Here is a 22,252-nt window from a genome sequence, read left to right on the forward strand (position 1 = left end):
GGAACACAACTTATCATTGTTTAATGGCAGTGTGAATGGCGCACGCTACCGTGATAACATTGTTCGAGATCATGTTCTTCATGTTGCACGTACTGTGACAGACTTTTTGAGGAAGCATAACATTGCCCTACTACCATGGTCTGCTGTTTCTTTAGACCTTTCCCTCATAGAACATGTATGTGATGAGATGCAACAACGCATACGACAGGAGAGGTATCTCAATTCGAAGCCTTCAAATCAGCATGACTACTGCACCACGACAACGAACTCAAACGACAAAAAGATTCGGGTACATATCATCATAGAATGGAGATAAGATACACTGGATAATTGAGGATGATCGTAACATGGCAACACCAGAAGTGCAGGCATGTCAACATGAAACCTTCACCAATATAAGGCTATCTGCCAATAGAGCTAAACCAAAAGAAACCATGACAACGAGACTAGATTTATAGGATATACAATCATGCACAGACACTAGCAATCCCGGGTACTTTATTTTTGTTGTTGTTTTTGTTGTGTTTTGGTTTGGTTTGGTTTGTTTTTGTTGATTTAGTTTGTTTTTTCTTAGGGGGATACGAAACCATGGCAACGAGACCAGAATCGGGCCATATAATACTGCTTAGACACAAATGGTAACACGGTTCTTGTTCTTTTGTTCTTGTCCTTGCAAAGTACCAACACCTGTTTCCTTGATGGCCATTAACAGCAGCAAGGCAGTGTTAATGCCACGTTTATCGTTTTCCGCACCAATGATGACTCATATGTATGCCCCATTTGTGCACAATTCTTTGAATCGGATACGATCCCATATCAAGTAGAATACACTCGTAGTTATTTGTTGTGAAATCATTTTCTTTTTAGATGCAATATCACAAGCTTTAGCTGGTTTCCGTAAATGGTACACCAATTTATCAATACCCACATGTCTGGCATCAAATATTTTGGCTAAGACGCCGGTAATGTATGCATCTTCAATGTTCACATACGGCATGTATTCCGCCACTTTGGCAATCTTAAAGGCAAGTTCCGAAGGCATAAAATAAAGGTTGCCCTTTACGTGGGGCGGATACAGAGGGGGAGCGTAGGCGGCTGGTTCCACCCGGAACTTTTTAGCCCGAGATACATTCTCTACTTTGAAAAATGGTCCATATATTGTATTATTCCAGCTCTGTTTCTCAAAAAGACTGAATACAAAAGGAACGTTGAAAAACGTATCCTCATCTACCTTCATGATGAACTTGGTGCCAGGGCAGTATTGCTGAACCCATTTGTAACCCATCAACACTTTATAAGTCAAATGAACGTAGGATTCTTTAAAATCACTTTGTACTATGTCGCCCTTTATTATTGATTCTGACCGTAACAGTTTGTTGTGGTTTTGGTTCCCTGTGTTTCCAAATACGAAGATGACCTTCATCGTCCCATTAATGGTTTCGCCGCCCGGCCACGGGTGTCCGGATGCAAGACAACCCCACGTGTCACGGATAGCTTGACGCTCTGCGGAGTTGTCCGGAAGTGTCATCACCATCACCAGCAATGTCGGTCCTTCTTTGCCGGCACAGACTCTTTCACCTGGAATCAGGAATTTAAAGTCTAGTGGAGTTACTCTCTTTTCTTTTGGCACAAAATGACTCTTATATTGAAGTAGGCGCCTATCTCCATAGAAATTGTTCGGGTCAAAGTACAACGGTGGCCATTTTATTGCAGCAATGACTGGTTGTTGAATCGAAGTTGATATTTCGAGTTTGTGTTGTCTGTGCGGGTTTGTTCCGAATGTCGACAGCCGAGTGACCATGATGACCAGTAGTACCAGCGAAAGGATGCCGATGATGATGAAGCGTTTAAAGTTCATTCCGATGGAACGTTGTCCGTGACACCTTGACATCTGCGAAAAGACAAATGAAGACTATGAGTGACTGTAGTCAGACTAAACCGATCTTTCCCGGTAAAAGACAAAGAAGACCTTCATTGTTCCCTAAGTCAGATTGGATACAACGAATGGCGAATACCTGGGACGTTTTAACTATATGTTTTGTTGTTGATGTTGATTGTTGTTCAATGCTGCACTCAGAAATATTCCAGCTATATGACGGAGGTCTGTAAATAATCGAGTCTGGACCAAACAATCCAGTGATTGACACCATGAGCACCGGTCTACGCGATATATACTGACATGCATCAACCAAGTCAGCGAGCCTGACCACTCGATTCCGTTAGTCACCTCTTACGACAAGCATAGCCGCCTTTAACGGCAAGCATGGTTTGCTGAAGACGTATTCTACCCCGGATCTTTATGCGCACGCATAGCCACACCCACCCACGCACGCACATGTATATAAGTGCAATAATCTTGGGAATACCAACATCAGATATACACAAATGCAAAAGAAACTAAACATCGTGACAAATATTTTAATAACCGAAAACAAATCATAGTTTTTTGTTTATCACTGCACTCCAGCTATATGACGGTGGCCTGTAAATAATCGAGTCTGGACCATACTACCCAGTGATTGATATCATGAGCATTGATCCAAGCAATGGGGATGGGACGACATGCATTTACCAAGTCAGCGAGCCCGACCACCCGACCCCGCTAGTGACCTCCTACGAAAAGTACTGGTAGGTCCATGCACGTCGCTATATACGTGCAGTAATCTTGGGAGCAACGTTAAACCCCGTTTCACCTCTTCTCACCTCCATGGTGTTGAAGTACCAACATCAGATATACTCAAATGCAACAGAAACTAAACATCGTGATAAATCTTTAAATAACCGAAAACAAATAGTTTTTTGTTTAACACTGCACTCAGCATATGATTATAACAGGGGGCACGGGTGGCCCAGTCGTCTAAGGCGCCGCGATTCGCTGTGCAGAGTTGCGTCCCTTGGGCACGCCACAAACCTATGATTGTGGGTTCGAATCCCGGCTCGCCCCGATTATGTTTCTAGGTTTGTCAGCACCATACCCGTGCTGGTGGATGTCACCGAAGTGGTAAACGTCATAGGCCTGCATCACTTCGGGCTTTCCTCCCACATTAAGCTGACACGCCGCGATATAACTGGAATAGTGTTAAAAGCGTCGTTAAACCCAACTCAACTCAACTGTTTATAACCAATTACGGTTATTACGAAGTTAAATTAGTGGTCTCTTTGAGTTCGTTATAACCGTAGTTTACTGTAATCATGATTATGGTAACGAGGCAGACATGTCAGAGAGCCAACCTGCCTAGCCGCTGACCGAGGGACAATACTTGACTTAGAGTTGTTGTTTCCAAAGCTACAATGGATCTGTAGGCCTACATAGTCCCTATCATCATAATTATTACTGTTTTTCCTTGACAAGACATACATATAATCACAGTAAGTTTGCCTTTGCGGATATACATAAAGGTAAAAGTGTTGATACAGCGCGTTGTTTAACGCCGCACTCACGAAATATTCCAGCAATATGACGGCTACCGGTACATTATAAATAATCGACACTGTTGTGAGACGCGCAATCACTCAAGCCAGACGCCAGATCGATTTACTCGCTTCTTACGACAAACAGATGTTAATGTAAGGTATTCTAACCCGCTATTCGCACTTATACAAAACTGGTTGTATTACTCTGTACGTTTCCACCTCAGAGGTCAGTTTGTAGAAGCACCAACAATGTTAACTTCTCAGTGCTGTGCATGCCTCCAATATTGGATAGCCAAAGCTCTTTTATCAAATACATAGTACAATCATAGTAATTAGTTATATGTAATTAACAGACAATATTTATTGCCAAAGCATTAAATATAAGAGCTTTGGCTATCCAATATTGTCAGTTAATAGAATATAACTAATCAATACAATTGTACTATGTATTAAATAAAAGAGCTTTGGCTATCCAATATTGTCAGTTAACAACATATAACTAATTACTATAATTGTACTTGTATTTAATAAAAGAGCTTTGTCTATCCACTATTTCGAGTTAATAACATATAACTAATTACTATAATTGTACTATATATTTAATAAAAGAGCTTTGGCTATCCAATATTGTCAGTTAATTACATTTAACTATTTACTATAATTGTACTATGTGTTTAATAAAAGAACTTTGGCTATCTATATTAAATAAAAGTGCTTTGTCTATCCAATATTGTCATTTTATAATATAACTAATCACTATAATTGTTCTATTTATTAAATAAAAGAGCTTTGGCTATCCAATATTGTGAGTTAATAACATATAACTTATTACTATAATTGTAATATGTATATGATAAAAGAGCTTTGGCAATAAATATTGTCAGTTAATAACATATAACTAATTACTTTAATTGTACTATGTATTTAATAAAAGAGCTTTGGCTATCCAATATTGTCAGTTAATAACATATAACTAATTAATACAATTGTACTATGTATTAAATAAAAGAGCTTTGGCTATCCAATATTGTCAGTTAACAACATATAACTCATTATTATAATTGTACTATGTGTTTAATAAAGAGCTTTGGCTATCCAATATTGTCAGTTAATAACATATAACTATTTACTATAATTGTACTTGTATTTAATAAAAGAGCTTTGTCTATCCACTATTTCGAGTTAATAACATATAACTAATTACTATAATTGTACTATGTATTTAATAAAAGAGCTTTGGCAATAAACATTGTCAGTTAATAACATATAACTAATAACTAAAGTTAACAAAGCGATATTACTAATTACTATAAGTTTTAATATGCATTTACTAGGAATATATATATATTGTAAGAAATTGTGATACAGTATTGAAATGTGGATCAAATGGGGGAAAAGAAGATATTTGGTGTACTTCGTAAATATGTTTACAGAATATTGTAGAGAAAGAGAATTTTGAAATCGTAGGGAGAGGACAAGCCAAGTTGGAAGAACTTGTCCCTGAATCTTGTTCATAACTTGTTAATAAACATGGTTGAATAAAAAAATTCAATTGATTTGATCAGACTCTTTTTGATGCAACATGATCTTTAAGAGATGACATACCACGGCGCTATGCAAGCTGCAAAAACACCACAGTTAACCGGTTAACTGACGCGGAATACGCAATGCATGAGGAAGAAAACCGACAGTGCATTTATACAATATGACGGTAAATATATAACTCACAACTATTTCGTCAGCTGTGTCGTGTTGAGGCCAGAGCATGTGTATGGAGAGATTAGCCAGTGATGCGCTGCACCAAACACCGTGCGGGAGACTAATGTGTATGGAGATATAAGCCAGTGACGCGCTGCACCAAACACCGTGCGGGAGACTACTGTGTATGGAGAGATAAGCCAGTGACGCGCTGCGCCAAACACCGTGCGGGAGACTACTGTGTATGGAGAGATAAGCCAGTGACGCGCTGCGCCAAACACCGTGCGGGAGACTACTGTGTATGGAGAGATAAGCCAGTGACGCGCTGCGCCAAACACCGTGCGGGAGACTACTGTGTATGGAGAGATAAGCCAGTGACGCGCTGCGCCAAACACCGTGCGGGAGACTACTGTGTATGGAGAGATAAGCCAGTGACGCGCTGCACCAAACACCGTGCGGGAGACTACTGTGTATGGAGAGATAAGCCAGTGACGCGCTGCACCAAACACCGTGCGGGAGACTACTGTGTATGGAGAGATAAGCCAGTGACGCGCTGCACCAAACACCGTGCGGGAGACTACTGTGTATGGAGAGATAAGCCAGTGACGCGCTGCGCCAAACACCGTGCGGGAGACTACTGTGTATGGAGAGATAAGCCAGTGACGCGCTGCGCCAAACACCGTGCGGGACACTACTGTGTATGGAGAGATAAGCCAGTGACGCGCTGCGCCAAACACCGTGCGGGAGACTACTGTGTATGGAGAGATAAGCCAGTGACGCGCTGCACCAAACACCGTGCGGGAGACTACTGTGTATGGAGAGATAAGCCAGTGACGCGCTGCGCCAAACACCGTGCGGGAGACTACTGTGTATGGAGAGATAAGCCAGTGACGCGCTGCACCAAACACCGTGCGGGACACTACTGTGTATGGAGAGATAAGCCAGTGACGCGCTGCACCAAACACCGTGCGGGAGACTACTGTGTATGGAGAGATAAGCCAGTGACGCGCTGCACCAAACACCGTGCGGGAGACTACTGTGTATGGAGAGATAAGCCAGTGACGCGCTGCACCAAACACCGTGCGGGAGACTACTGTGTATGGAGAGATAAGCCAGTGACGCGCTGCACCAAACACCGTGCGGGAGACTACTGTGTATGGAGAGATAAGCCAGTGACGCGCTGCACCAAACACCGTGCGGGAGACTACTGTGTATGGAGAGATAAGCCAGTGACGCGCTGCACCAAACACCGTGCGGGAGACTACTGTGTATGGAGAGATAAGCCAGTGACGCGCTGCACCAAACACCGTGCGGGAGACTACTGTGTATGGAGAGATAAGCCAGTGACGCGCTGCGCCAAACACCGTGCGGGAGACTACTGTGTATGGAGAGATAAGCCAGTGACGCGCTGCGCCAAACACCGTGCGGGACACTACTGTGTATGGAGAGATAAGCCAGTGACGCGCTGCGCCAAACACCGTGCGGGAGACTACTGTGTATGGAGAGATAAGCCAGTGACGCGCTGCACCAAACACCGTGCGGGAGACTACTGTGTATGGAGAGATAAGCCAGTGACGCGCTGCGCCAAACACCGTGCGGGAGACTACTGTGTATGGAGAGATAAGCCAGTGACGCGCTGCACCAAACACCGTGCGGGAGACTACTGTGTATGGAGAGATAAGCCAGTGACGCGCTGCACCAAACACCGTGCGGGAGACTACTGTGTATGGAGAGATAAGCCAGTGACGCGCTGCACCAAACACCGTGCGGGAGACTACTGTGTATGGAGAGATAAGCCAGTGACGCGCTGCACCAAACACCGTGCGGGAGACTACTGTGTATGGAGAGATAAGCCAGTGACGCGCTGCACCAAACACCGTGCGGGAGACTACTGTGTATGGAGAGATAAGCCAGTGACGCGCTGCACCAAACACCGTGCGGGAGACTACTGTGTATGGAGAGATAAGCCAGTGACGCGCTGCACCAAACACCGTGCGGGAGACTACTGTGTATGGAGAGATAAGCCAGTGACGCGCTGCGCCAAACACCGTGCGGGACACTACTGTGTATGGAGAGATAAGCCAGTGACGCGCTGCGCCAAACACCGTGCGGGAGACTACTGTGTATGGAGAGATAAGCCAGTGACGCGCTGCGCCAAACACCGTGCGGGAGACTACTGTGTATGGAGAGATAAGCCAGTGACGCGCTGCGCCAAACACCGTGCGGGAGACTACTGTGTATGGAGAGATAAGCCAGTGACGCGCTGCGCCAAACACCGTGCGGGAGACTACTGTGTATGGAGAGATAAGCCAGTGACGCGCTGCACCAAACACCGTGCGGGAGACTACTGTGTATGGAGAGATAAGCCAGTGACGCGCTGCACCAAACACCGTGCGGGAGACTACTGTGTATGGAGAGATAAGCCAGTGACGCGCTGCACCAAACACCGTGCGGGAGACTACTGTGTATGGAGAGATAAGCCAGTGACGCGCTGCACCAAACACCGTGCGGGAGACTACTGTGTATGGAGAGATAAGCCAGTGACGCGCTGCACCAAACACCGTGCGGGAGACTACTGTGTATGGAGAGATAAGCCAGTGACGCGCTGCACCAAACACCGTGCGGGAGACTACTGTGTATGGAGAGATAAGCCAGTGACGCGCTGCACCAAACACCGTGCGGGAGACTACTGTGTATGGAGAGATAAGCCAGTGACGCGCTGCACCAAACACCGTGCGGGAGACTACTGTGTATGGAGAGATAAGCCAGTGACGCGCTGCGCCAAACACCGTGCGGGAGACTACTGTGTATGGAGAGATAAGCCAGTGACGCGCTGCGCCAAACACCGTGCGGGAGACTACTGTGTATGGAGAGATAAGCCAGTGACGCGCTGCGCCAAACACCGTGCGGGAGACTACTGTGTATGGAGAGATAAGCCAGTGACGCGCTGCACCAAACACTGTGCGGGAGACTACTGTGTATGGAGAGATAAGCCAGTGACGCGCTGCGCCAAACACCGTGCGGGAGACTACTGTGTATGGAGAGATAAGCCAGTGACGCGCTGCGCCAAACACCGTGCGGGAGACTACTGTGTATGGAGAGATAAGCCAGTGACGCGCTGCGCCAAACACCGTGCGGGAGACTACTGTGTATGGAGAGATAAGCCAGTGACGCGCTGCGCCAAACACCGTGCGGGAGACTACTGTGTATGGAGAGATAAGCCAGTGACGCGCTGCGCCAAACACCGTGCGGGAGACTACTGTGTATGGAGAGATAAGCCAGTGACGCGCTGCACCAAACACCGTGCGGGAGACTACTGTGTATGGAGAGATAAGCCAGTGACGCGCTGCACCAAACACCGTGCGGGAGACTACTGTGTATGGAGAGATAAGCCAGTGACGCGCTGCACCAAACACCGTGCGGGAGACTACTGTGTATGGAGAGATAAGCCAGTGACGCGCTGCACCAAACACCGTGCGGGAGACTACTGTGTATGGAGAGATAAGCCAGTGACGCGCTGCACCAAACACCGTGCGGGAGACTACTGTGTATGGAGAGATAAGCCAGTGACGCGCTGCACCAAACACCGTGCGGGAGACTACTGTGTATGGAGAGATAAGCCAGTGACGCGCTGCACCAAACACCGTGCGGGAGACTACTGTGTATGGAGAGATAAGCCAGTGACGCGCTGCACCAAACACCGTGCGGGAGACTACTGTGTATGGAGAGATAAGCCAGTGACGCGCTGCGCCAAACACCGTGCGGGAGACTACTGTGTATGGAGAGATAAGCCAGTGACGCGCTGCGCCAAACACCGTGCGGGAGACTACTGTGTATGGAGAGATAAGCCAGTGACGCGCTGCACCAAACACCGTGCGGGAGACTACTGTGTATGGAGAGATAAGCCAGTGACGCGCTGCACCAAACACCGTGCGGGAGACTACTGTGTATGGAGAGATAAGCCAGTGACGCGCTGCACCAAACACCGTGCGGGAGACTACTGTGTATGGAGAGATAAGCCAGTGACGCGCTGCACCAAACACCGTGCGGGAGACTACTGTGTATGGAGAGATAAGCCAGTGACGCGCTGCACCAAACACCGTGCGGGAGACTACTGTGTATGGAGAGATAAGCCAGTGACGCGCTGCGCCAAACACCGTGCGGGAGACTACTGTGTATGGAGAGATAAGCCAGTGACGCGCTGCGCCAAACACCGTGCGGGAGACTACTGTGTATGGAGAGATAAGCCAGTGACGCGCTGCGCCAAACACCGTGCGGGAGACTACTGTGTATGGAGAGATAAGCCAGTGACGCGCTGCACCAAACACCGTGCGGGAGACTACTGTGTATGGAGAGATAAGCCAGTGACGCGCTGCACCAAACACCGTGCGGGAGACTACTGTGTATGGAGAGATAAGCCAGTGACGCGCTGCGCCAAACACCGTGCGGGAGACTACTGTGTATGGAGAGATAAGCCAGTGACGCGCTGCACCAAACACCGTGCGGGAGACTACTGTGTATGGAGAGATAAGCCAGTGACGCGCTGCACCAAACACCGTGCGGGAGACTACTGTGTATGGAGAGATAAGCCAGTGACGCGCTGCACCAAACACCGTGCGGGAGACTACTGTGTATGGAGAGATAAGCCAGTGACGCGCTGCGCCAAACACCGTGCGGGAGACTACTGTGTATGGAGAGATAAGCCAGTGACGCGCTGCACCAAACACCGTGCGGGAGACTACTGTGTATGGAGAGATAAGCCAGTGACGCGCTGCACCAAACACCGTGCGGGAGACTACTGTGTATGGAGAGATAAGCCAGTGACGCGCTGCACCAAACACCGTGCGGGAGACTACTGTGTATGGAGAGATAAGCCAGTGACGCGCTGCACCAAACACCGTGCGGGAGACTACTGTGTATGGAGAGATAAGCCAGTGACGCGCTGCGCCAAACACCGTGCGGGAGACTACTGTGTATGGAGAGATAAGCCAGTGACGCGCTGCACCAAACACCGTGCGGGAGACTACTGTGTATGGAGAGATAAGCCAGTGACGCGCTGCACCAAACACCGTGCGGGAGACTACTGTGTATGGAGAGATAAGCCAGTGACGCGCTGCGCCAAACACCGTGCGGGAGACTACTGTGTATGGAGAGATAAGCCAGTGACGCGCTGCGCCAAACACCGTGCGGGAGACTACTGTGTATGGAGAGATAAGCCAGTGACGCGCTGCACCAAACACCGTGCGGGAGACTACTGTGTATGGAGAGATAAGCCAGTGACGCGCTGCACCAAACACCGTGCGGGAGACTACTGTGTATGGAGAGATAAGCCAGTGACGCGCTGCACCAAACACCGTGCGGGAGACTACTGTGTATGGAGAGATAAGCCAGTGACGCGCTGCGCCAAACACCGTGCGGGAGACTACTGTGTATGGAGAGATAAGCCAGTGACGCGCTGCACCAAACACCGTGCGGGAGACTAATGTGTATGGAGAGATAAGCCAGTGACGCGCTGCACCAAACACCGTGCGGGAGACTACTGTGTATGGAGAGATAAGCCAGTGACGCGCTGCACCAAACACCGTGCGGGAGACTACTGTGTATGGAGAGATAAGCCAGTGACGCGCTGCACCAAACACCGTGCGGGAGACTACTGTGTATGGAGAGATAAGCCAGTGACGCGCTGCACCAAACACCGTGCGGGAGACTACTGTGTATGGAGAGATAAGCCAGTGATGCGCTGCACCAAACACCGTGCGGGAGACTACTGTGTATGGAGAGATAAGCCAGTGACGCGCTGCACCAAACACCGTGCGGGAGACAAATGTGTATGTCGTTCTGCAGCGCTACAACAGCTGAGGTAGTGGCGTTACTATTGAAAAATTAATGCGTTCACGCTTAAACAATGTGTACCAAATTATCACGCCATGCGATCAGGTAATGAACAAAGCTTATTTACGTGTCTCGGGTTGAAAGCAAATAATTGTTTTGTTTTAAATGCGTTGGCATGGACGCATGTAAATAGGCGAATCTGGACCAGAAAATCCAGTGAAGTACATCATAAGCATCGATCTACGAAATTGGGATAATATGACAATTGGGATCAACTCAAGACAACGAGCCTAGCCTCCCGATCCCGTTAGTCGCCTCTTACAACAAGCATGGTCGCCTTTTGCGACAAGTATGGATTGCTGAAGACCTAACACATATGAACTTTTGCCATACAACTACATCTTGATATTGGGGATTGCCTAAAAGTCGGGCCAAGAAAAGTCGGGCCGGGCCGGGCCAGCGGGTAATACTAAAAATGGATTGCAGAATAATAAAACGAAACGCGCACATCTAGGCAGATCTCAAATGTCCACAAACGTATAGTTTTGCTCATTTAATTGAGTTTGAATAAAAATGCACCTTCAACAATGTAATAAACTGATAATTATGACTACATACCGTGAGTCTCGTAGAAAAGTCAGTGTTTTGAGTGTGTGTATTCTTTGATTAGAATGCTTCTCACCGACCTTAGCGTGTAGGGGTATGATGTCCTGGGCAGGAAACGACAGTGTTTTGACTACTCTTCTTTCATTAATTAACGTGTTACGGTAATTAACCTTTACTAATTCGTGTAAAACCAAAACAGGATGTTTCCTGGAAGTGGATATTCGCGAATGTCAAAGGACTGACACGACACGTGTTAATAACTGTCCAAGCACTTCTAAAGTTCCTAACATTCTTTATATCTAAAGACTAGTATTACATTTAATTATATACCACTTTCTTGTTTCATATTTCAGTAGTTTAAGAAAACACAAAGTGAAGCCTTTTTCACTCCACATTCTCAACATAGTCTCTATCAGAAGTGTTTGACTTGTGTTGGGTCCGACTTGGCCCGGGCTGTCAAAATGCACTTTAAACACACACATGTATCATCAAATGTCTTTAAATCTATAGACTAGCATTATATCTACCTATATACCACCTTATAGTGTCTCAGTTCGCTGTATTTAAAGAAAACAAGGGGCTCAAAGTGAAGCCCTTTTCCCTCTACATTCTCAATAAGTCTCTAACAGAAGTGTTTTGCTTGTGTTGGGTCCGACTTGGCCCGGGCCGTCAAAATCAACTTTAAACACACCGATTTATCTTCAAATGTGTTTACATCTATAGATTAGTGTTATATCTACCTATATACCACTTTATAATGTCACGGTACATCGTATTTAAAGAAATCAAGGGGCTCAAAGTGAAGCATTTTTACTGTATTTTCTTAAGAAAATCCAAGTCAGAAGTGTTCGGTCCGACTTGGCCCGGGCTGTCAAAATCAACTTAAACCTCACAGATGTATCATCAAATGGATTCACATCTATAGATAAGTATTATATCTACCGAAATACCACTTTATAATGTCACAGTACATCGTATTTAAAGAAAACAAGGTGCTCAAAGTGAAGCCCCTTTCCCTCTACATTCTCAACATAGTCTCTATCAAAAGTGTTTGTCTTGTGTTGGGTCCGACATGGCCCGGGATGTCACAATCAACTTTAAACAGACAGATGCATCAGCAAATGTGTTAACATCTATAGATTAGTATTATATCTACCTATATACCACTTTATAATGTCACAGTACATCGTATTTAAAGAAAACTGGTCCGTTAAAATCAAACACTTTTACTTTATTTTCTTAAGAAAAAATCTGTCAGAAGTGTTGGGTCCGACTTGGCCCGGGCTGTCAAAATCAATTTTAAACACACAAATGTTTCATCAAATGTGTTTACATCTATAGACTAGCATTATACCTACCTATATACCACTTTATAGTGTCTCAAGTCGCTGTATTTAAAGAAAACATGGTTTTTAAAGTGAAGCCATTTTCCCTCTACATTCTCAACATAGTCTCTATCAAAAGTGTTTTGCTTGTGTTGGGTCCGACTTGGCCCGGGCTGTCAAAATCAACTTTAAACTCACGGATGTATCATCAAATGTGTTTATATCCATACCTTGTTTTCTTTAAAAACGATGTACTGTGACGGGAACATAAACATTATAATGATAATGATGATGACAGTTGTTTATGATGAGGATCATCACCATATTTTAACGTCTATGGTGTGATTAAAAGGAGGCCTTTCATGATTGAATTTAATCGTGCACTATTGCACATATTTATTTATCTGAAAATCCTCTTGTGAAGAATGTCAAGACTGAAAACAAGTCATTCAATGGATTTTCCTAAACGACCCATTGATGCAGTACTGAATATCAATGTTAATGTTTATTTTGTTGATGGTGCTGGACGGTACAGAAATGAGTGTCAATCAAGCGAAGTGCCATATCAAATCGACCCAGAACCAGTCACTTGCCACTCGAAAACGTCAATGTGTGGTTTTGTGTCAATGTTGATGTCCAGCTTGACACAAACACAGTATCTTTGGCATGGTTCGATCCTCTTGTTACCGTAATGTGTGGTTTTGACTCCGAGACCATCAATGGTACGACCCAGAATATGCAGAGGGCGTCGTGGGAAAGGATAATTACATATAAAATTCTTTGGAATACGCCCACATACAGAGTCAGACGTATCCAAGCGAACAAACCTGATATGGTCCTTTTTGATAAATCCAATGAAAGCATTGTATGACCGATTTATCTGTTTCTTTTGAAACTAATGAGATTCAGGAGAAACAAGGCAAAGACAGTATGAGGACCGTACTAACGAAATGTCAAGCTAGCTTCCCAAGTTGTTATACTCGCCATTCATGACAAAAATGAAAAATCCCGTTTCCTGACGCTTAAAATAGTGTTTATATTAATTAAATTGCACACATTTCCAAATATTCGAAATATTCCAGTGTCCATACCGTCCACTGTCCTTGAAGGATAATGATGACGTAGACGACAAAAACGACAACGACAACAACGATGTGCTGGATTGACTTTCAGAAAGCATATGATTCTGTCTGTTTGGGAATGTTTGGACATGTTGTAGAAATTTTCGTCAGTGTCCACATTGTCCACTATCCTGGAAGGTGTATCTTGCCACATATGTTTGCGGGTAGAGACACAAAACCAAATAAAGACATGACACATGTGTATGCATACAATTTGGAATAATATGGACAGTTTACAATCCTAGACACATTCCACATTAAGCCATGTTAGATCATGTTTACACTGCTGTTTTATGTATGAGAACACAAGAAAGTACGGATTTGTCAGTCATTCAAATCTCGGGTTCAGCAAAAGTTTTCGTATCTATTTTTAGTAAAAATCGTTAGGAGTTTTGCGATCAGGGTGTTAGTTGTCAATTTTAGGTGCTTAAAATGCACTTTAATGAATCCTTGGAGTCTGTAACCTTGAGAAACGTTGTAATGTTATAAATACAAAAATCAGTAAAAGATAAAGCATATATTTTGTGACCGGAACTAGCATGTTCGAGGTAAAGCTTACGTTTTGTGTACCATCAAAGGCATGCCAGTGATGACATTTCTTCAAAACATGACAAAATCCCTATCATCCACAACATGAGAGATATTGACCACGAATGTGTGTACCGAACTCTCGAACCTATTCTCCGATCACGACCGCCTCACCATAAAAATACATATAGATTTGGACCTGTGAAGATCAGGGTCAGAACAGATCGTCAGCAACCAATGCTTGTATTAAAAGGTGACTATGGTTGTCGTTAGAGGCGACTAACGGGATCGAGTTGGTTGTCAGGCTCGCTGACTTGGTTGATTGGATGCATGTCATCTTATCCCAGTTGTGTGGATTGATGCTCGTGATGTCAATCACTGGATTGTCAGGTCCAGACTTGATTATTTGCATGACCTTCCTCATATAGCTGGCATATTGCTGAGTGTGGCGTTAAACAAAAAAAAAAAAAAAAAAACATATAAATTTAACAGCTTATTTCAAATTCGAGATAAAAATACATAGCGCCATCTCGAACTCCCAATCTGACTTTACAATAGAACTGTGTACCATGATATCGAAGTTTGAATTTGCCACCGTGACAGCTTTAAGAAATCTTAATTAGAACTTTACTTAACTGTAAACAATTCTCCTCGATACAGGTTGAGGAATCCGTAATGAAGTCCAAGAAAGTGATCATTTGCAACATTGTCAAACATAGTTTCATCCACAGAAACCACGGACCTTTTTCGGGAAACTAAAATTCAACTCAATCCTTCACTTGTTTTTCTGTCACAATGTTTATTGATTATTACCTGCGAGATACATTTCAATTAGTCATCGAGATACATTTCAATTAGCAACACCTTACACCTGTTGTATTCTGAATTGATCGTCTATGCAATCATATTTCTATGGATCTATAATACACAGTCTGTTACTCAGTTTTATTTCGCTTATTGACTTTCTACATAGGTGAGCAGGGACATGTATTTTACATGCAAACAACATGTTATTCAGGAAAATATAATTACATGATAGGGGTTTGTGAACACACAAATAATTATTTATTCAAACACCTCTTCCTTTAAAAAACATATATATTAACACACACAAATGGTTTTTACAAACAATAGTTGATTTTATGCTTCCAAACAGACCACACGCAAGCTATTGTTGAATTTTAAAATATAGCCAAGGTAAATGTATCCACAATCATATTTAATCACAAATATCGTTCTGTTCTATATAAATGTAACAAGTGAACTAACCATTTCAGTGGATCTCAACATGGACAAAACTGTTGGATATGTTCAATGAGTGAATGTTTATTTAATGAAGTAAAAACGTAGATTCTTTCTTTTGGTAAATACATGTAGCTGTACATCTTATAGATGTTCCAAGAGAAAATGATATTATATCTGCTTATATACCACTTTATAGTGTCTCAGATCGCGGTATGTAAAGAAAACTTGGTGCTCAAAGTGAAGCCCTTTTCCCCCTACATTGATGATACATCTGTGTGTTTAAAGTTGATTTTGACGGCCCGGGCCAAGTCGGACCCACCACAAGCAAAACACTTTGGTAGAGACTATGTTGAGAATGCAGAGGGAAAAGGGCTTCACTTTGAGCCCCTTGTTTTCTTTAAGTACAGCGATCTGAGACACTTTAAAGTGGTATTTAGGTAGATATAATACTAATCGAAAGATGTGGATCCATTTGATGATACATCTGTGAGGTTTAAGTTGATTTTGACAGCCCGGGCCAAGTCGGACCGAACACTTCTGACTTGGATTTTCTTAAGAAAATACAGTAAAAATGCTTCACTTTGAGCCCCTTGATTTCTTTAAATACGATGTACCGTGACATTATCAAGTGGTATATAGGTAGATATAACACTAATCTATAGATGTAAACACATTTGAAGATAAATCGGTGTGTTTAAAGATGATTTTGACGGCCCGGGCCAAGTCGGACCCAACACAAGCAAAACACTTCTGATAGAGACTATGTTGAGAACGTAGAGGGAAAAGGGCTTCACTTTGAGCCCCTTGTTTTCTTTAAATACGATGTACCGTGACATTATCAAGTGGTATATAGGTAGATATAACACTAATCTATAGATGTAAACACATTTGAAGAAACATGTGTATGTTTAAAATTGATTTTGACGGCCCGGACCAAGTTGGACCCACCACAAGCAAAACACTTCTGACACTTCTGAGCCCCTTGTTTTCTTTAAGTACAGCGATCTGAGACACTATAAAGTGGTATTTAGGTAGATATAATACTAATCGAAAGATGTGGATCCATTTGATGATATATCTGTGAGGTTTAAGTTGATTTTGACAGCCCGGGCCAAGTCGGACCGAACATTTGTGTGACTGTTGAGATTATAGGGAGAAGATGTCTACTTTAACCAACTTGTCTGCTTTAAATACGACGATCAGTGACATTATAAAGTAGTATTTACTTATATATAGTACGTTCCTATAAATATAAACGCTATGCCGACAGATGGAAATTTGTATCACGATAGCTAGAAGTATTTGATACGTTTCAAATCTTATTTCGTTTAACGATTGCTCTTTTACATGTTACCAAGATAAGCGACGCTTACACACAGCTCCACTTTCTGTTTTTCAAGCGATTTACTCCGAATTACTTATTTATGGTGCACTTTTTTGTTTGGTGATTGTTCATTAATGTCATGTGTGTATGTTTCATCAATTATATGTAGGTATGATCGCCGATAATGAAGTAATTAGCCAGTAACACTTTGGCCCGTCTTGGCCCGGCCCGGCCCGACTTTTAGGCTGTCATGTCTTCATCGTTATCATATGAGATACAATAACAGTTGTGTATACCTTAATCTTGTATACCATAATAAGGTACCTAATTTTTTATAGGACGTTCACCTGTATTATTACCTTATTTTTAAAAAATGAGAGGAAATTTGGATGACAATCAGTCAATGATCTAGAAAATGAACCGACCTGAAACCTGGGTAGTCGTTATTCTCTTGTCAACGTATAAAAAAATATGATGCCATTCAAATGTAAGGCATCACCAAAAAATGATTAGAATATTTATCCAAAAAGCACTGTGTCCAATTATTTGGTATAATGTCTTTTATACAAAATAACATTTCTTTGGCAAATCATCAAGTGATATTTTACCAAGTGGTGGTGAGCTCTTGTAGCTGTGGCACTGGGGTTTATGGCACAATATATTAAATCGTTATACCACTAGGGTGAAGTAACATCTACTCCCATGGATAATAACGCTTTTTGTTTGAGCTACTTTCAGTCTGCCCAAATGTCATGCATGAAAATATGAACTTTGGAAGGTCATTTGATGAATTAAACATGCAATTTGTCAAGTCTAGCCTAATATCCTCTTTATTTTACCTACAGGCGCATATAAACCGATGGAATTATTTTCTGTTTTTGTTGGGGAAGTAGGACATAGCAACGTGGCTAATATCAATGCATTGCCATCCATTATTAATGACATCATCTGTTATTAATGACGTTAAAGACGGTTCATTCGACGGGGTTCCATCAATAGATTGACTGAGCTTAAGTCTCCACTTTTGATCTGGAAACGTACATTTCCAGAAAAGGTCTACAAACATAATTCAAAAATTAAATCCTTAATTCCTCTTAGTTTGTAGGTTATTCTCTAACTATATATGTTCCGATATGAGGATACTGTGTGTCAGTGTGTGGTATTTGCAAAACACGAATTGCATTGATGAAACGAAAGCGGAACCAATTGTCCCCCATGTTCCAACAAAGAAACCCTAACGATCTCATTTGCATAGACATGATTTTGCATTTTAGTTTCAACGTTACAGCTCCCACTCCCACTTTTTTAACTGTCTAATCCGAGTAAATACTGACTGCTCAATAAAGGCCCCAAATTTTACAGAATGGTACCACATCCCTTGAAGACCCTCCGACATGCAAATGCTTTCGAGACACTCAAGTTTTGGTTAGACTCAAGTCAGATGATGGAATACGACTTCTGTTCACCTTGACAAGATTTCCATGTATCAATTGCAAGTTGCATTGCATTCCAGTACCTTGTGCCGCCACTGCTTGCTCATTTAAAGCTCGCATTATCGTGGACTAGAGGTTTCGCTCACCTTGTATACAGTGAAGGAACCGTTTTTACTTGTCACCTTCTGACTGGCAGGAAACCCCTGTCCAAATCAGTAGGTGGTCCAGTATGAAGCTTGAGACGGTGAGACAAGTTTTAGTTATCTCTTCAGGACAAATATCAGGTTATCTAGGCAGCACGATAACCGCACACAGTATATGACAGTCCTTTACAACCACACACATGACCTGAATAAGCATAGGTCGTAGGGTATAAACTTTGGGCGAGAAAATACATCCACACATGATACTGTAAATCAGACTGTACTACATGCTGGTGTCTACACTACATACATTTACTGGTGTAGACAACAGACGCTACACAATATATATTTACTGGTGTAGACAACATACAACACTACATATATTTACTGGTGTAGACAACATACAACACTACATATATTTACTGGTGTAGATAACATACAACACTACATATATTTACTGGTGTAGACAACATACAACACTACATATATTTACTGGTGTAGACAACATACAACACTACATATATTTACTGGTGTAGACATCATACAACACTACATATATTTACTGGTGTAGACAACATACAACACTACATATATTTACTGGTGTAGACAACATACAACACTACATATATTTACTGGTGTAGACAACATACAACACTACATATATTTACTGGTGTAGACAACATACAACACTACATATATTTACTGGTGTAGACAACATACAACACTACATATATTTACTGGTGTAGACATCATACAACACTACATATATTTACTGGTGTAGACAACATACAACACTACATATATTTACTGGTGTAGACAACATACAACACTACATATATTTACTGGTGTAGACATCATACAACACTACATATATTTACTGGTGTAGACAACAGATTACACTACATATATTTACTGGTGTAGACAACATACAACACTACATATATTTACTGGTGTAGACAACAGATTACACTACATATATTTACTGGTGTAGACAACAGATTACACTACATATATTTACTGGTGTAGACAACAGATTACACTACATATATTTACTGGTGTAGACAACATACAACACTACATATATTTACTGGTGTAGACAACAGATTACACTACATATATTTACTGGTGTAGACAACATACAATACTACATATATTTGCTGATGTAGGCAACAGACCCTACACTACATATATTTACATGTTAGGACAACAGACCCCACACTACATATATTTACTGGTGTGGACAACAGACCCTACACTACATATATTTACATGTTAGGACAACAGACCCTACACTACATATATTTACTGGTGTGGACAGCAGACCCTACACTACATATATTTACATGTTAGGACAACAGACCCGACACTACATATATTTACATGTTAGGACAACAGACCCGACACTACATATATTTACATGTTAGGACAACAGACCATACACTTTTTGTACTTATTGGGTGCCGTTGTACAAAACAGTCTTAGTGCCATGACTGTCGTAAGTCTATGTTAAGGTATGGGAGTTACGATCTACATACATTCACTGGTATAGACAACAGAACTCATGCTACATATATTTACTAATGTGCATTTACAGCATATTCGTTGTCTGAAGGGTTAACCTATATATGTATGTACTTCTCATTTTAATGTACCTTAAATATATAACTCTGTTTTCAACAGAAAGACAGAAACGAACATCAGCTCCAAAGTCTACCGGCCTGTTGCATGTTCATCCTAGTGTTTCTGCTAGCATAGCGTCACCATTTGTTTAATCAACAATTGGACGATAGGCATGCTACAATGACATGCTGCAATGACACTGCAATGACATATATCAGTGTTTATACATTCAACATCGAGCTATGTCCGAGCTATGTCCTGGATCAGATGTTAATGAACAAACAATTTCAAACAATAGTTCATCTACAGTCCATGAGTCCAAGAATCGCTCAGTTTGCTTACCTGGTGGGTAAGGCGACTGGCCAAGTCAAACCCCGTCATATCCTGGATGTTAAGGTAAACTATTGGGTGACCATACCTACTTTACCATACGTCTCTTCAACATCCCTATCTCAAAGGCACAGATAGTTTGAGATACTGCATGCGTTATCCTGTCAAAGTCCACCACAGAGGCGGATGTAATCACCATTCACCAACTACAGGGAGTGTTTAAGAGATTTGTCTGAACACATACTATATAGGCCAGGGTTTAAGCATGTCAAATATCAGAACAGACTATATATGCACACTTGAAAGCGTTAATGTATGGACAGTGAGACATGTATAGAGTTTGTTTGGTTTTTTTATCTTTTTTTTAATTATTCCATTTCATGTATATTGTTACAAGTGTAGGTATTAACATGTTTATATATGACAGTATTAACACAAGTTATGTATAGAGTTAGTTACAATCTTTTATCTATGTGTGTTATTGTCGCTCTGAGTGTGCCATTGGGCAAACGGTTTTGAAATTTATTTTATTTATTTCGATAAATGATATGCAATCGAGGAAGAGAATATATGGATGTCAACTTCTTTATTATGAGGAACACGACGCATATACTCCGAAACTTTGTATTCCTCATAATAAAGAAGCTGACATCCATATATTCTCTTGCTTATGTGTATCATTTCTAAAACCTTTCTAAGGCCCATATGCAAACGTATTCTAAAGGATTTTTTAAACTGGTTTTAACTATTAACTGTAATCTATTCTCTCTTCCCGACACCCAACCTTTTAATTTTTTACTGCAAGAATATAGTTAGTGGTAACACTCCCCTGAGTTTCATGATAACAAATGCATTGATAATCTTTAGCGACCCCTGACATTCAATATAACTCCAGGGTTCCCATTTCGCTAAACCTACTCTAACATCAGTGAAGGTGAGCCTAGGTTTACCGAAATGCGAGCCATGGAGATATAGAGGATGGACCCGTGAAGAATAGGTCTTCAGCAACCCATGCTTGCCGTAAGAGGCGACTATGTTTGTCGTAAGACGCGGCTAACGGGATCGCATGATCAGGCTCGCTGATTTGGTTGATGCTTGTCATCGTGTCCCAATTGTGTAGATCGATGCTCATGATATCATTCACTGGAGTGTCTGGTCCAGTCTCGATTATTTACAGACCGACACCATATAGCTGGAATATTGCTGAGTGCGGCGTTAAACAACAAACAACTCTAAACGCCACTTAATCCTAACCCATCTAACCCTATCCCCAACTATCCCTAACTCTTGCTAACCAAGCCCTCAGCTAGCCCTAGCCCCATCTAACTAACGCAAACCCTATACCCAGGTATCCCTAACTCCAGCTCGCCCAAATCCCATATGAACCAATCGCCGGCTAACGTTCTTCCCAGCTATCCCTAACTCAAACTAACCAACACCCAGTTAGCCTATAAACCAACGAATCCTATACCTAGCTAACTCAAACCCCAGCTAACCTATACCTAGCTAACCCAAAACCAAGCTAACCTATACCTAGCTAACCCAAATCCCGGCTAACCTATACCTAGCTAACCCAAACCCCGCCTAACCTATACCTAGCTAACCCAAATCCCGGCTAACCTATACCTAGCTA

At 42.6% G+C, this 22,252-nt stretch overlaps 1 protein-coding gene across 1 annotated transcript; it reads right to left on the reverse strand.

Annotated features, from left to right (window-relative positions):
* Window positions 1-492: 492 nt before the first annotated feature.
* On the reverse strand, window positions 493-20,716 carry LOC139465241 (beta-1,3-galactosyltransferase 5-like). Its single transcript, XM_071246919.1, has 2 exons — window positions 20,632-20,716; window positions 493-1,891 (listed from the first exon to the last, which is right to left on the reverse strand). Exons 1-2 carry the CDS (start codon window positions 20,668-20,670, stop codon window positions 764-766), a joined length of 1,167 nt encoding a protein of 388 aa, XP_071103020.1. The 5' UTR covers window positions 20,671-20,716; the 3' UTR covers window positions 493-763.
* Between the last annotated feature and the right edge of the window lie 1,536 nt (window positions 20,717-22,252).

The sequence above is a fragment of the Haliotis cracherodii genome, unplaced genomic scaffold, assembly GCF_022045235.1.
Source record: "Haliotis cracherodii isolate W230 unplaced genomic scaffold, xgHalCrac1.p SCAF_1, whole genome shotgun sequence".
NCBI lineage: Eukaryota > Metazoa > Mollusca > Gastropoda > Lepetellida > Haliotidae > Haliotis > Haliotis cracherodii.